Raw genomic sequence first — 16,361 nt, forward strand, 5'->3', positions numbered from 1 at the left:
ACATAATTTTAATTTTACATTAATTATCAAGAGGGTACACATAATTCTTTCAATATGCCAATGATCTCTAGTCACCCCATTTTAATGTTGTTAAACACTGTTCTTCGGTCTCACTCTAACTTTTATAAATTGAACACTTCATGAATCTTTATTTTTCAATATGACATAATGTCAAATGGTAAGACTTTTGTCCCACAATATTAAACAGTCATTATGAACTTCATAAAATGTAACAGTGGCACAACTCCAATAAGATTTCTGAATGGACAAGAAGTATATCAACAAAGAAATTTAAGAATAGAGAAAGAGTTCTACAAGAAAGGGTGAATATGAAATGAGGCATGATGGATCTGGAATAACTTCAGCATGAGACCTGGACCAACAGATGTATAGTGACAAGGAAAAGGAATATGCATTATGAGTTACTTTACGATTTCTTAGAAGAGGGTGCTCAAACCCAACCTTTTCCTCATAGCTTCAGTGACATTCTTATTCCTAAAACTATATATTAGTGGGTTCAACAGAGGTGTGAGTATGGTGTAAAACACAGACACCACCATGTCCTTCTCAGGGGTGTGGAGGGAGGCAGGGAGCATGTAGTTATAGATAGCAGTGCCATAGAAGAGGATGACCACAGTCATGTGGGAGGAACAGGTTGCAAGAGCCTTCTTCCTGCCCTCTGTTGAGTTCATCCTGAGAACAGTGAGGAGGATGGATGAGTAGGATCCTGAAATGACTGTCACAGGGATGAGAAGCATGATCACACAGCACACATACATGAAGGTCTCATAGAGCCAGGTGTCTGAGCAGGAGAGCTTTGTCACAGCCAGAACCTCACAGTAGAACTGATAGATCTCCCGTGACCCACAGAATGGGAAGGTCATGGTGACAGGGGTGAACATGAAGCCATCTAAGGATCCTAGGAGCCAACATGAAGATATCAGGAGAAGACACACCCTGCGGTTCATGAGGACATGATACCGGAGTGGATGGCAGATGGCTACATAGCGGTCATAGGACATGGCAGCTAGAATCAGATATTCTGAACCTGCTAATGTCAGGTAGAGAAACATCTGCACCCCACAGGCAGCAGCTGAGATCCTGTGGTTCCCCAGGACCTGGTCTATGAGCATCTTGGGCACAGTGACTGAAATGTACATGATGTCCATGAGAGACAGCTGGCTGATAAAAAAGTACATGGGTGTGTGGAGGTTGGTGTCAGAGAGTATCAACAGGATCAGAAGGGTGTTCCCAGACAAGGCCATCAGGAAAACCACAAATATGACCCCAGCAAGCAGGGCAGGGTGTTTGGATTGACTTAAGAATCCCACCAGGGTGAAACCTGACTGTCCAGTGAAGTTGTTCATCCAGGTGTTGATGTTCATGTGTGTCTCCTAGGCAACCAAGAAGGTTTATGGTTAGTGACTGCTTAGTGATATGCATATAAGCCTACCATGCTGAGAAATTTTCTGGGCCTGTAGATTTGAAAATGATAATCTACTTATAATGTAAGGCAAATAAAAATTAATAATTCACATGTCTGTGGTTGGAGCCAAAACCAGTCAGAATAGAGTTGACACAGTTCATGATCATGGTCTTTCCTCATAACAAAAAGTGTCATGTGTCAACAAATTTTTGGTATTTGCCAGATAACATTTTCTCTCAACAAAAATAGTGAAATATCAAGAAAAATGAACCAACAGAAACCAGTGTACGTGTAATTCAAACAAGTAACCAAACAGACACATTGGTCAGACATTAATGAATATACAAGTTGGTCTTAAGTACCCGTGGAGATCCCCCACAGCTACCTGCTTTCAAACCCCATGGAAGAGAGGGTTCATCACCCACACTGGTGGGCACTTGTGAGCCTGCAGGGTAGGAGAGACCGCCAATACTGCCCATCTTTGCCCATGTCCCTGGCTCAAGAGGAAACTGTATAGGGCCTTTGGGCACAGGAAAATAGAGGCAGTCAAGCTGCTTGAGCCATGTATTCCAGACTGTGCCCGGATCTGAACAGACCTTGTCAATCAGCTCCCTGCACCCAAATCCGTGGGAAGGAGAGGTAGACCTTCAGAGGGGCAGACATGCCTGTGAAACCAGAGGAGACTACTCTCTGCCCATATTTCTGACTCTAGAGGAAAACACCTAGCACCATCAGGGCCCCCTGTGCACAGGGACTCAGAAGAAGTTTCAGGCTTTCTGGTTGCTGCCCTCATGGAGAGCTGAAACTGAGCCCCAAGGAGTGACTTCAGGCCCGAGACTAGAGGTAAGACCAACTTTTCTGCTCCTAGTGACCTGCCTGGTGGACTCTGGACACATGCCCACAGGAACAGCTGAAAGTCAGTGGACAGGAATGACTAAACACCTGAAAGCAGAACACTGTGTTCCCATAACTGGCTGAAAGAAAACAGGAAATCAGGTCTACAGCACTCCTGACACACAGGTCTACAGGACGGTCAAGCCATTGTCAGAAATAGCAGAACAGGGTAACGCCATAGACAACCTGATGGTGAGATACAAGCACAGGAACCCAAGCAGTAGAGAACAAGGCTACACATGGCATCATCAGAGCCCAATTCTCCCACCAAAGCAAACACTGAATATCCAAACACGCCAGAAAAGCAAGATCTAGATTTAAGATCACATTTATTCATGATTTTGTAGGAGTTTAAGAAAGACATAAAGAACGCTCTTAGAGATATGCAGGAAAACACAAGTAAACAAGTAGAAGCCCTTAGAGAGGAAACAAAAAAATCCCTGAAAGAATTTCAGGAAAACACAATCAAACAGGTGAAGGAATTGAAAATGGAAATAGAAACAAGAAAGAAAGCACAAAGGGAGACAACCCTGGATATAGAAAACCAAAGCAAGAGACAAGGAGCTGTAGCTAGAAGCATAGACTAACAGAAGTTATGAACCAAATGCACTGAACAGATATTTATAGAACAGTCTATCCTAAAACAAAAGGATATACCTTCTTCTCACCACCTCGTGTTACTTTCTCCAAAATTGACCACAAAAGAGGACTCAACAGATACAGAAAGATAGAAATAATCCCATGCGTCCCATCAGACCACCATGCACTAAAGCTGGGCTTCAATAACAATAAGGAAAGAACGCTCACATATACATGGAAGTTGAACAGTGCCCTACTCAGCGAGAACCTGGTCAAGGGAGAAATAAAGAATGAAATTAAAGACTTCATAGAATTTAATGAAAATGAAGGTACAACATACCCAAACTTATGAGACACAATGAAAGCTGTGCTAAGAGGAAAACTCATAGCTTTGCGTGCCTTCAGTAAGAAACAGAAGAGAGCATGTAACAGCAGCATGACAGCACACCTAAAAGTTCTAGAACAAAAGGAAGCAAATACACCCAGGAGGAGTAGAAGGCAGGAAATAATCAAACTCAGAGCTGAAATCAACCAAGTAGAAACAAATAGGACCATAGAAAGAATCAACAGAACCAAAAGTTGGTTCTTTGAGAAAATCAACAAGATAGATAAAACCTTAGCCAGACTAAGGAGAGGACACAGAGAGTGTGTTCAAATTAACAAAATCAGAAATGAAAAGGGAGACATAACAACAGAGCCAGAGGAAATTAAAAAATCATCAGATCCTACTGCAAAAGACTATATTCAACAAAACTTGAAAATCTGGAGGAAATGGACTATTTCCTACACAGACACTAGGTACCAAAGTTAAATCAGGAACAAATAAATCATTTAAATAACCCATAACTCCTAAGGAAATAGAAGCAGCCATTAAAAGTCTCCCAACCAAAAAGAGCTGAGGTCCAGATGTGTTCAGTACAGAATTCTATCAGACGTTCATAGAAGATCTCATACCAATACTATCCAAATTATTCCACAAAATTAAAACAGACAGAGCGCTACTGAATTCCTTCTATGAAGCCACAATTAATCTTAAACCTAAACCACACAAAGACCTAACAAAGAAAGAGAACTTCAGACCAATTTCCCTTATGAATATCGACGCAAAAATACTCAATAAAATTCTTGCAAACCGAATCCAAGAACACATCAAAACAATCATCCATCATGATCAAGTAGATTTCACTCCAGGTATGCAGGGATGGTTTAATATACAGAAAACCATCAATGTAATCCACTATATAAACAAACTGAAAGATAAAAACCACATAATCATGTCAATATATGCTGAGAAAGCATTCAACAGCCCTTCTTGATAAAAGTCCTGGAAAGAACAGGAATTCAAGGCCCATACCTAAACATAGTAAAAACCATATACAGCAAACCAATAGCTAATATTAAACTAAATGGAGAGAAACTTGAAGCAACCCACTAAAATCAGGGGACTAGGCAAAGCTGCCCACCCTCTCCCAACTTATGCAATACAGTTCTCAAAGTCCTAGCCAGAGCAATCAGACAACAAAAGGAGATCAAAGGGATACAGATTGGAAAGGAAGAAGTCAAAATATCACTATTTGCAGACGATAAGATAGTATGTTTAAGTCATCCCAAAAATTCCACCATAGAACTAATAAACCTGATAAACAACTTCAGCAAAGTGGCTGGGTATAAAATTAACTCAAATAAATCAGTAGCCTTCCTCTACACAAAAGAGAAACAAGCTGAGAAAGAAATTAGGGAAACGACACCCTTCATCATAGACCCAAATAATATAAAGTACCTCGGTGTGACTTTAGCCAAGCAAGTAAAAGATCTGTACAATAAGAACTTCAAGACACTGAGGAAAGAAATTGAAGAAGACCTCAGAAGATGGAAAGACCTCCCATGCTCATGGATTGGCAGGATTAATATAGTAAAAATGGCCATTTTACCAAAAGTGATCTACAGATTCAATGCAATCCCCAATCAAAATTCCAATCCAATTCTTCAGAGAGTTAGACAGAACAATTTGAAAATTCATCTGGAATAACAAAAAACCCAGGATAGCTAAAACTACCCTCAGCAATAAAAGGAATTCTGGGGGAATAACTATCCCTGAACTCAAGCAGTATTACAGAGCAATAGTGATAAAAACTGTATGGTATTTGTACAGAGACAGGCAGATAGGCCAGTGGAATAGAATTGAAGCCTCAGAAATGAACTCACACATCTATGGACACTTGATTTTTGACAAAGGATCCAAAACCATCCAATGGAAAAAACATAGCCTTTTCAGTGAATGGTGCTGGTTCAACTGGAGGTCAGCATGTAGAAGAATGCAGATCAATCCATTCTTATCACCCTCTACAAAGCTTAAGTCCAAGTGGATCAAGGACATACACATCAAACCAGATACACTCAAACTAATAGAAGAAAAAGTGGGGAAGCATCTCAAACACATGGGCACTGGAGAAAATATCCTGAACAAAACACCAATGGCTTAAACTCTAAGATCAAGAATCGACAAATGGGATCTCCTAAAACTGCAAAGCTTCTGTAAGTCAAAGGACACTGTTGTTAGGACAAAACGGCAACCAACAGATTGGGAAAAGATCTTTACCTATCCTACAACTGATCAAGGGCTTATATCCAAAATATACAAAGAACGCAAGAAATTAGACTGCAGGGGGACAAATAATACTATTAAAAATAAGAACATTTCCTGAATAAAACACCAATGGCTTAAACTCTAAGATCAAGATTCAACAAATGAGATCTCATAAAACTGCAAAGCTTCTGTAAGGCAAAGGACACTGTGGTTAGGACAAAATGGCAACCAACAGATTGGGAAAAGATCTTTACCAATCCTACAACAGATAGGGGGGCTTATATCCAAAATATACAAAGAACTCAAGAAGTTAGACTGCAGGGAGACAAATAACCCTATTAAAAGTGGGCTTCCGAGCTAAATAAAGAATTCACAGCTGAGGAATGCCGAATGGCTGAGAAACACCTAAAGAAATGTTCAACATCTTTAGTCATAAGGGAAATGCAAATCAAAACAACCCTGAGATTTCACCTCACGCCAGTAAGACTGGCTAAGATCAAAAACTCAGGTGACAGCAAATGCTGGCGTGAATGTGGAGAAAGAGGAACACTCCTCAATTGTTGGTGGGATTGCAGACTGGTACAAACATCCTGGAAATCAATCTGGAGGTTCCTCTGAAAATTAGACATTGAACTGCCTGAGGATCCAGCTATACCTCTCTTGGGCATATACCCAAAAGATGCCCCAACATATAAATAAGTCACGTGCTCCACTATGTTCATAGCAGCCTTATTTATAATAGCCAGAAGCTGGAAAGAACCCAGATGCCCTTCAACAGAGGAATAGATACAGAAAATATGGTACATCTACACAATGGAATATTACTCAGCTATCAAAAACAATGACTTTATGAAATTCATAGGCAAATGGTTGGAACTGGAAAATATCATCCTGAGTGAGGCAACCCAACCACAGAAAAACACAAATGGTATGCACTCATTGATAAGTAGATATTAGCCCAAATGCTTGAATTACCCTAGATCCCTAGAACAAACGAAACTCAAGACGGATGATCAAAATGTGAATGCTTCACTCCTTCTTTAAGAGGGGAACAAGAATACCCTTGGCAGGGAATAGGGAGGCAAAGTTTAGAACAGAGGCAGAAGGAACACCCATTCAGAGCCTGCCCCACATGTGGCCCGTACATATACAGCCACCAAACTGGATAAGATGGATGAAGCAAAGAAGTGCAGGCTGACAGGAACTGGATGTAGATCTCTCCTGAGAGACACAGCCAGGATACAGCAAATACAGAGGCGAATGCCATCATTAAACCACTGAAGTGAGAACGGGCCCCAGTTGCAGGAATCTTATAAAGGACTGAAAGAGCTTAAAGGGGCTTGAGACCCCATATGAACAACAATGCCAACCAGAGCTTCCAGGGACTAAGCCACTACCTAAAGACTATACATGGACTGACCCTGGACTCTGACCTCATAGGTAGCAATGAATATTCTAGTAAGAGCACCAGTGGAAGGGGAAGCCCTTGGTCCTGCTAAGACTGAACCCCCAGTGAACGTGATTGTTGGGGGGAGGGTGGTAATGGGGTAAGGATTGGGAAGGGAACACCCATAGAGATTGGGAGGTGAAGGGGTTAGGGGGATATTGGCCTGAAAAACGGGAAAGGCAATAACATTTGAAATGTAAATAAGAAATAACCAATTTAATAAAGACGGAAAAAAAATAAGAAAGGTTTAGAGGAAGTTTGGCTGACATGAGGAAGGGGCCAGCCTAAATGCAGGAAAGGTGGGGACAAGGAATTTCTTAAAGTAATAATCAGAAAGTGAAAACAAATCAGATGAAATGGAAAAATAACGAATCCCCAAGAAAAGGAATACTGAGTATAGATAACCGAAAGTGTGAAAGGAGAATAAAAATGGAGAAAATGACCTCAGAATTAGTGACCCTAGAAAGTCAGTGGCCTCCTCTGGCTTTCTTCATTCTTTCTTCACCTCCCATAGAGCTCTCAGCTCCATCTCCAGCACCATGTCTGCCTACCTGCACGTTGTCTTACTTCCCACCAGGACAATAATGGACTAAACCTCTGAATCGGGAAGATCGCCCCAATTAAATGTTTTCCTCTGCAGGAGTTGCTGTGGTTATGGTGTTTCTTCATAGTAGTAAAACCCTAAGTAAGGCAAAAGTTGGTAACAGAGACTGGGGTGCTGCTGTAACAGGCCTGACCAGGATTTTCTTTGGAGAAATGGGGACTTTGTGTTAGGAAAGCAGTTGAACACTTTAGGTGGGGTTTAATGGGCCATCTTAGTAGGAGCAAGGGACACAGTGGCGCTGAGGTAATTTGAACTGTCTTGGCCTGCCTCAAGAGGTTTCAGAGGAGAAAGAAATGTTAGTAGGTATTCTAGAGATTGTCATTTGTAATAATTTAATGAAGAATGTGGCTGTGTTTTGCCCTTATGAAGAGAAAATTTGCAAAGGCCAAATTAAAGAGGGTTGGATTAAAAAAAAAAGAAGCATTGTAGAGCTTCTTCTCCTAGCATAATATCGCATGTACCCTCCACCCCCCCAGTTTAGCATTCACTGAGGAATGTGGTTTATAAAATAATGTGGTACAAGTTCTAAGTTGAGTACTGCATACAGTCTATTTCACAGTGAATTTGTACAGTCCTGTAACTTTGTTTTGATAGACAAATGGTCTTTAAATGTATATTCAAATAAACATATTCATATGAAAATGTAGACACAATAATATATATAATGTGTTTCTCATCCAACACTGGTTAGACAGAGTTAATTGGAAGTCCCACCTCTTCTGGCTTCTGCTTCTCCTAGTTCATCTCCTCACAGGTTGTCCATTTGCTCTAAGATTCATCAGGAGATTGAGGGTTTACAGTAACTGCTGGTTGCCAGGCTACGGTGTGGCAGCAGATTCTCCAAGGAGTTACAGCCAATTTCGCACGGAGTCTGAGAACAAAGAACACAGCCCTGAGAAGTTCCTGGAGCCATTCCTAGAACCCTTCAACCCACACTCACCCTGCCTCTGTGTTAAATGCTGAGAAATCCAGGGACACATTAACCTTGATTGCAGTGAACAAGGTCAGTGTCCACCCATGCTGGGAAAACAGTATTTAAATACCAATTAAGTTGGAAGGTTTAAATAGGTACAACACAGTGAGAAGTAGCATCCCACAGAATGCATCCATCCTTTCTGACCAGGCCCACTGTACTTTAAAAGAGAGATTTTTAAATGTTTTTATTGTATTTATTCATCATTGAGTAGATAGTACATTTTGGTAAGTATAGGGAGTAGGAAGGAAATGAAATTTCCACTTTCTGAGATGTTTTCCATATTTTCAAGGGATGCGTTATTGAGACAGCGATCACAACTCTTAGGAACATTTTACATCTGAGGTGCTGATGGAGCAGAGAAAGGCAAGCTTCTTGATGCCTTCACGTAAATACCATGCAGATCTGAGACCTCTGAGAAGAGATGGACAGAGATACAGACAGGACATAGACTGGGAGACAGGAAGAAACGAGATAGATTTCCATTTTACAGACATATATTTGTGAAAGGAAACTCAGATCCCTTCAACAATGTAAGATTTTCAACACTCACCTTATGTTTGTCTGCTGACTCAGTTTCTGATGGTGGACACAGTGAAAAAGACAGCGAGGGAGCCCCAGGCTGTGAGAAGCCCTGAACCCTATCTGCTGGGTGAGTGGAGGTCAGGAGGCAGGTGAGGGGCAGGAGGTGTGCTGGGAAAATCAGAGCTCTCTTTTAAATGGGGACCATGATCATCAGTGAGATCAGGAATGTGGTGTGAAGTAGGGAAGGGATTAGCTGCTGTCTTGTCCTTACTGTGTGTCATTTGTTGCCATGTGAACAGCTTTGTGCAATGTGAACCCTTTGCATTGCTAACAGTGCAGGCAGAGCAATGGCAGAGCAGCATCCCAAGCCAGCAGCATCCCTGTTCCTCCCTGATGCTTCCATGGGACTCACCACACTCTCCCGTTTTATAGAGGAGAAGCTCAGGGTCTCAGGCATCTGCCTCATGTCATACAGTCACTGACAGAGTGAGTGCTTACCCTGTGAGTAGGAACAGCGTGTGCACCTGAGTGGTTCTATGGGAAACCTTACTCCTGTAGGGAGGTATGGTTTTACTTTAGATCACTCATTGCATGCTTCATATGATGAAACTTGAATAAAATGAAGACAATTACTTTTGCATTTATGTAACTTTCAAAACTTACCCACAGCTGAAATCAATAAACCACCCAAAGACAGTTTTGAAATAAATGCATTGTGATGTGAAGGCTTCTGAATGCAGAAGGAAGGGTGGCTGTGGTACAGATGAGTACAACCATTCTGGTACTTGTGAGACAGAGGCTGGGATCATCAACATATTCGAGACAAGACTCATGTTTTTGTGAACACACGTGTGTGTGTGTGTGTGTGTGTGTGTGTGTGTGTGTGTGGAACGCACACTACTTCATTCATAATATAGAGAAAATTCTCAGTAAGGAAGCACTGTAGGGAATCTTTAGGACCATCCTGGGTGTGCTAGTGTACACCTTTGATCCCAGCACTCGGAGAAGAGGCATGTAGATCTGTGTTTGACCCCATCCTGGTCTACAGACTGAGTTCCAAAGCAGCCAGGGTGACACAGACAAACGCTGTCTGGAAAAACCAAGAATGATTAGGAGGAGGAGGCTGATTTCTCTCCTGGTAATAAAAAGACAGTAAAGAATAGAAGATAAAAGAGATTTTGTAAGGAAGGAACAGAGTTTAGTGTCCACGCTGTGCTGTGCAGACTCTCCTGTCAGGTGGACTTACCGTCAGATGCTGCTGCAGTCTGGGCCACAAAGGGCAAGAGAGAAAAGCTACTTAAGTGCACAGGGAAAAGGAGGCAAGTGACGTCATTCCTGGCTGGACTCGGCTCATTACCAGATAAAGATTTTTGGTGATTACTCCCCTTTGGGACTTTAAAGAAAAATGTAACTAAGAGAGCCAGGGATCCTACCAGAAACTTCTGCCAAAGCTTGATTTAACCTTCAGTTTTGCTATAGTGAAAAAAATCATAACCAGTATTAAAAATAACACTGAATAACACCATCATAAATAAAAATCAGCCCAAACACGAGTCAGTCATTGTATGCCCAGAAATATATTCACTACACAATTCTCTCCTCTCTTCCCCTCCCCTCTCTCTCTCCTCTTACTCTTTGTGTTCATCTAATGTTTCAGCAGCCATCATAGGCATGTACTTGGAGCTTGGGTTTCAGCTGCTGTATTGTAAACACAGGATAACCCCAAGCCTTTTTCCCTCTTGTGACATCTTGTCCTCCTCCAAGTTCACCAGTCCATGTTCTGCTGTAAGTTAAGTTACAATCCATATTCTTTAGAGCTGCCTTCAGTGTAAATGTTTGTTTCTTTTTAAACAAAGACCTGAAGGTTATAGAACATTCTATCAGTGCAAATGTCTTAGATGAAAATGTAAATCTTGACATTGCCAACATCTGAGCAAAAGTTCCAATTTAAAAGTCACTCTCTGTCTTAAACTGTAAGCAATTATTCAGACACAGTGAGGTACACTGTTTAGTCAGAGCTAGTCTACACAGGGTGGAAGACAGAGCCAACTGTGCACTCTTGATCTGCAGCCAAATTGTACTGAACTTTTTCTGAATGCTAATGGTTTCTGATCACTATCCAACAACATGTCACTGTTCCCATGACATCCTCTGGTTCCACAGTGTCCTGTGTTCACGCAGGCCAGCTCCTGAGCTCTGCCCTCTTCAGTACCCATGGATTTAGCCTACAGATGGGAGAGTGTCTTGAATCCTTCCCCACTTGAGTTAAGTGCATTCCTGGGTGGACATTGGCAGGGGACAGGGAAAGGAATGGGGTCTTATCCTATCACTGCTGGTCTTGGGCAGCTACATCAAGTTTGGTTGACAGAGGTACTGTGGTACTCCAGGCTGTATCTAGCACTTAAGGCAACTGACCAGGCATTATTAGGACTCAGCTGTATTGGGCTCTGCATGGGGTCAGGAAAGGACCTTCAGTAATTTCTGTGTATCCAGCATCCAATGCAGCTGTCAAGGTGATAATATTCCAACTCAATGCCACCAGCCTGCCCTATATCCTGCATGAATTTCTCCATCTTGGAAATGGTAGTCTTGGTATGATCCTGCAAACTGATCCAAGAGGATCTCTGTTGGAGGAGAGAAATAAAAATTAGTGTCATCAAGCTAATCTCATGTAATAGAAAAGTGGTAAACCCATGCTGCAATATGTTCATGTCATAGGAATGCAATAGAAACAGATTTTTTTAATAACAGAAGCTTATACACAGCACAATCTGCCCACAAAAAAGTGCCAACCAGCAGATAATGGAAATGACAAATCACAGGGAAGCTCAAACCTTTGCAAGGGACTCTGGGTAATTCCATGGGAGTCACAGTGGGGAGACTGTGTTGATATGTGGAAATCTGCTTGGCCAGTGTCTGAGTGTGTTAGGTCATTCAAGCTATCACTTCCTCTCTAGGCCTAAAAGATAGTTTTCCTAACCTCAGCTTTTCAAATGGTTAGGCTGATATCTAAAAAATAAAATATATATCCTTTTTTGACCCTGCTCTTACAGATTCTATCCCAGGTACAACCAGAAACCTATTCCAAGGTTGGTGGAGATAACCTGCTCTACCAACAGACATACTGGCCAAAAAACCAGAGAGAAAACAGAAACTAAGGATCAAAACACACACCTAGCAAAGACAAACTCTGAAATCTGTGCCTCAGCGTATTATCACCCCAAACCCAGATGCCTAGATGCTAGTACAAGAATACATCCAACAGCAGTTAAGGCCATATGTCACCACCCATGTCCAGGTACACTACTCTACCTTATCTGCCTATTCCAACACAGGTGAACTCAGAAAAATACCTTAAAACCACCTTTATGGAGATGATATAGGTCCTTAAAGGGGGAATGAATAAATATCATAAAGAAAGCCAAAATAGTTAAGGGAAGAAACCAAACAGTTGAAGAGTATGAATAAAAGTATGTAAGACCTGAAAATAGAACTTGAACCAATAAAGAAAACACAGAGGGATTTGTGTAACTGAAAGATCTAGGTAAGTAAAGGGGAAGTACAGATGCAGGCATCAGCAACAGAATATAAGAGATGGAAATGCAAGAGAGCAGCATCTCAGGTGTTGGAGAAATTGATATTCATTAGTGACAGAAAATATTAAATCTAAAAAATTCCTGAGACAAAATATCCAGGAAGCACCACACATAGAATAATAGGAATAGAAGGAGAATAATCCCAGTTCAAATCCCAGATTGTATTTTCAACAAAATTATAGAAGAACATTTTCTTAATCCAAAGAAGGAAATGCCCATACAGGTACAAGAAACTTACAGAACACCAAATAAATAGGACCAAAAGGGAAAGTTCCCTGGTCATGTAATAATCAAATTTTAAACAGACAGAGCAAAGGGATAATGTTAAAAGCTACAAGGGAAAAAGATCAAGTAACATATAAAGTCAGACACGTTCATGAGTCTTCAATCCTATTTCACTGATCTACCTGCCTGTCTGTACTAATACCATACAGTTTTTATGACTATTGTTCTGTAATACTGTTTGAGTTCAGGGATGGTGATTCCCCCAGAAGTTTTTTTATAGTTGAGGATAGTTTCCACTATCCTCAACTGCAATGAATTTGCAAGTTGCTCTTTCTATCCCTATGAAGAATTGAGTTGGAATTTTGATGTGGATTGCACTGAATGTGTAGTTTGCTTTTGGCAAAATGGCTATTTTTACTATATTAATCCTGTCAATCCATGAGCATGGGAGTTCTTTCCATCTTTTGAGATCTTCTTCAACTTCTTTCTTCAGAGACTTTTGTCATTCAGATCTTTCACTGGTTTGGCTCAAATCACACCGAGGTATTTTATATAATTTGGGAGTATTGTGAAGGGTGTCATTTTCCTAATTTCTTTCTCAGCCTATTTATCCTTTGAGTAGAGAAAGGCTACAGGTTTGTTTGTGTTAATTTTATACCCATCTACTTTTTTGAAGTTGTTTATCAGGTTTATTAGTTCTCAGGTGTAACTTTTGGGGTCACATAAGTATATCAGCATATAATCTGCAAATAGTGATATTTCCAATTTGTATTCTTTGACATCCTTTGTTGACAGATTGTTCAGGCTAGGACTCAGAGTAGTATATTGAGTAAGTAGGGAGAGAGTGGACAGCCTTGTCTAGTCCCTAATTTTAGTTGTATTGCTTCAATTTTTTCTCTCCATGGAATATGATGTTAGCTACTGGTTGGCTGTATATTGCCTTTACTATGTTTAGGTATGATCTTTCCAGGACTTTTATCATGCAGGGGTGTTGAATTTTGTCAAATGCTTTCTCAGCATCTAATGAAATGATCATGTGGTTTTTTTCATTGAGTTTGTTTATATAGTAGATCACGTTGTTGGATTTCTGTATAATGAACCAGCCCTGCAATCCTGGGATGAAGCCTACTTGATCATGATGTGACCAGTCCAGCGGGTTCAGTTATTCAGAGTCCTGAAGAGGCTCTACCTGAGTGTCAAGGGGGGAGAAAAGAAGGAGACCAAGCAAGGTTCTGTTGTCAAGGTCTCGTTTATTGGGATGAGTGTTATAGCTTCTAAGGCATTCAGATAGGGGGAGCACCCTTTGTGAAACAGAAAGGAGGGAGGGGTGAGGGTATTCAGGCAGTCATAGCAGGAGGCAAAGAGATCAGGCGGTGGAGACATTTAGTGTTTGTTTAGGAGACACCTGGTATTTGCTCGGGCTGAAGCATTCCGTGATTGTTATCTTCCTGTGCCGTAAATTCATGGGAGAGGCTTTTGTCCAACAATCTCAAGACTTTATGGCAGTCATCTTAGGGGTGAGTATCTGTGGCCATACAGCCCAGAGTCATGTAGCCACTTTGAGCCATACAAAGCAGCCAGGCCAAATTCCAATACAGCTTCCTACAATGATGGTTGATCCTTTTGATGTGTTCTTGGATTCGGTTTGCAAGAATTTTATTGATTATTTTTGTGTTGATATTCAGAAGGGAAATTGGTCTGAAGTTCTTTTCCTTTGTTGGGTCTTTGTGTGGTTTATTTATAAGAGTAATTGTAGCTTCATAGAAGAAATTTGGTAGTGCTCAGTATGTTTCTGTTTTGTGGAAGAGTTTGGACAGTATTGGTATGAGGTCTTCTATGAAGTTCTGATAATATTCTGCAGTAAACCCATCTGGTCCTTGGCTCCTTTTGGTTGGAAGACATTTAATAACTACTTGTATTTCTTTTGGAGTTATGGTTTTTTTGATGGTTTATCTGTTCCTGATTTCACTTTGGTACCTGGTATTTATCTAGAAAATTGTCTATTTCGTCTAGATTTTCCAGTTTTGCTCAATACAGTCTTTTGTAGCAGGATCTGATGATTTTTGAATTTCCTAAGATGCTGTTGTTTTGTCTTGCTTTTCATTTCTGATTTTGTTAATTTCACTACTCTCTCTGTGCCCTCTGGTTTGACTGGCTAAGGGTTTATGTATCTTGTTTATTTTCTCATAGAACCAGCTCTTGGTTTTGTTGATTCTTTGTATAGTCCTATTTGTTTCTACTTGGTTGATCTCAGCCCTGAGTTTGATTATTTCTTGCTTTCTACTCTTCTTGGGTGTAATTGTTTTTGTTCTAGAGCTTTTATGTGTGCATTCAAGCTGCTGATGTCAGCTCTCTCCTGTTTCTTTTGCAGACACTCAGAGCTATGTGTTTTCCTCTTAGCACAGCTTTCTTGTGTCCCAAAACTTTGGGTACGTTGTATCTTCATTTTCATTAAATTCTAAGAAGTCTGTAATTTTTTTAAATTTCTTCCTTGACCATGTTGTCATTGTGTAGAGCTTTGTTCAAGTTCCATGTACATGTGGGTGTTCTGTTATTATCGTTATTGAAGACCAGCCTTAATCCGTGGTGGTCTGATAGGATGCATAGAATGATTTCTATCTTCCTGTATCTGTTGAGGCCTGTTTTGTGACCAATTATATAGTTAAACTTGGAGAAGTTACCATGAAGTGCTGAGAAGAGAGTATATTCTTTTGTTATAGGATGGAATGTTCTATAAATATCTCTTAAGTCCATTTGGTTCATAACTTCTATGAGTTTCTCTATGTCTCTGTTTAGTTTCAGGTTCCATGATCTGTCTATTGATGAGAGTGTGGTGTTGAAATCTATTCCTATGGGCTGGAGAGATGGCTCAGTGGTTAAGAGCACTGACTGCTCTTCCAGAGGACCTGAGTTCAAATCCCAGCAACCACATGGTGGCTCACAACCATCTGTAATGAGAACTGATACCCTCTTCTGGTGTGTCTGAAGACAGCTACAGTGCACTCATATAAATAAAATAAATAAAATCTTAGAAAAAAAAGAAATCTATTCCTATTATTGTGTGAGATACAATGTGTGATTTGAGCTTTATTAAAGTTTCTTTTATGAATGTAGGTGCCGTTGTATTTGGAGCATAGACATTTAGGATTGAGAGTCCATCTTGGTAGAGTTTTATTTTGCTGAATATGATGTGTCTGTCCTTAACTTTTTTGATGACTTTTGGTTGAAAGTAGATTTTATTCAATATTAGAATGTCTACTGCAGCTTTTTCCTTTGGACAATTTGCTTGGAAATTTGTTGGCAGCCTTTTACTCTGAGGTAGTGTCTGTCTTTGTCTCTGAGGTGTGTTTCCTGTATGCAGTAATGTGCTGAGTCCCCTTTATGTATCCAGTCTGTCTTTTATTGGGGAATTGAGTCCATTGATGTTGAGAGATATTAAGAAATAATGATTGTGGTTGGGGATTTAGCTCAGTGGTAGAGCGCTTGCCTAGCAGGCGCAAGGCCC

General features: G+C 40.6%; 1 protein-coding gene across 2 annotated transcripts; it reads right to left on the reverse strand.

Moving 5' to 3' along the window:
- Nucleotides 1-437: 437 nt before the first annotated feature.
- Nucleotides 438-8,281, reverse strand: Or2t48b (olfactory receptor family 2 subfamily T member 48B). 2 transcript variants are annotated; one of them, XM_087573515.1, is made up of 2 exons: nucleotides 8,252-8,281; nucleotides 438-1,394 (listed from the first exon to the last, which is right to left on the reverse strand). In XM_087573515.1, exon 2 carries the CDS (start codon nucleotides 1,383-1,385, stop codon nucleotides 438-440), a length of 948 nt encoding a protein of 315 aa, XP_087429641.1. In that variant the 5' UTR covers nucleotides 1,386-1,394; nucleotides 8,252-8,281.
- Nucleotides 8,282-16,361: the final 8,080 nt, after the last annotated feature.

The sequence above is a fragment of the Rattus norvegicus genome, chromosome 10, assembly GCF_021556685.1.
Source record: "Rattus norvegicus strain SHRSP/BbbUtx chromosome 10, alternate assembly SHRSP_T2T, whole genome shotgun sequence".
NCBI classification, from domain to species: Eukaryota; Metazoa; Chordata; class Mammalia; order Rodentia; family Muridae; genus Rattus; species Rattus norvegicus.

Bases quoted from the DNA above. Each gene is read 5' to 3' on its own strand.
- Or2t48b (XM_087573515.1), bottom strand. From the start codon at position 1,385: ATGAACATCAACACCTGGATGAACAACTTCACTGGACAGTCAGGTTTC.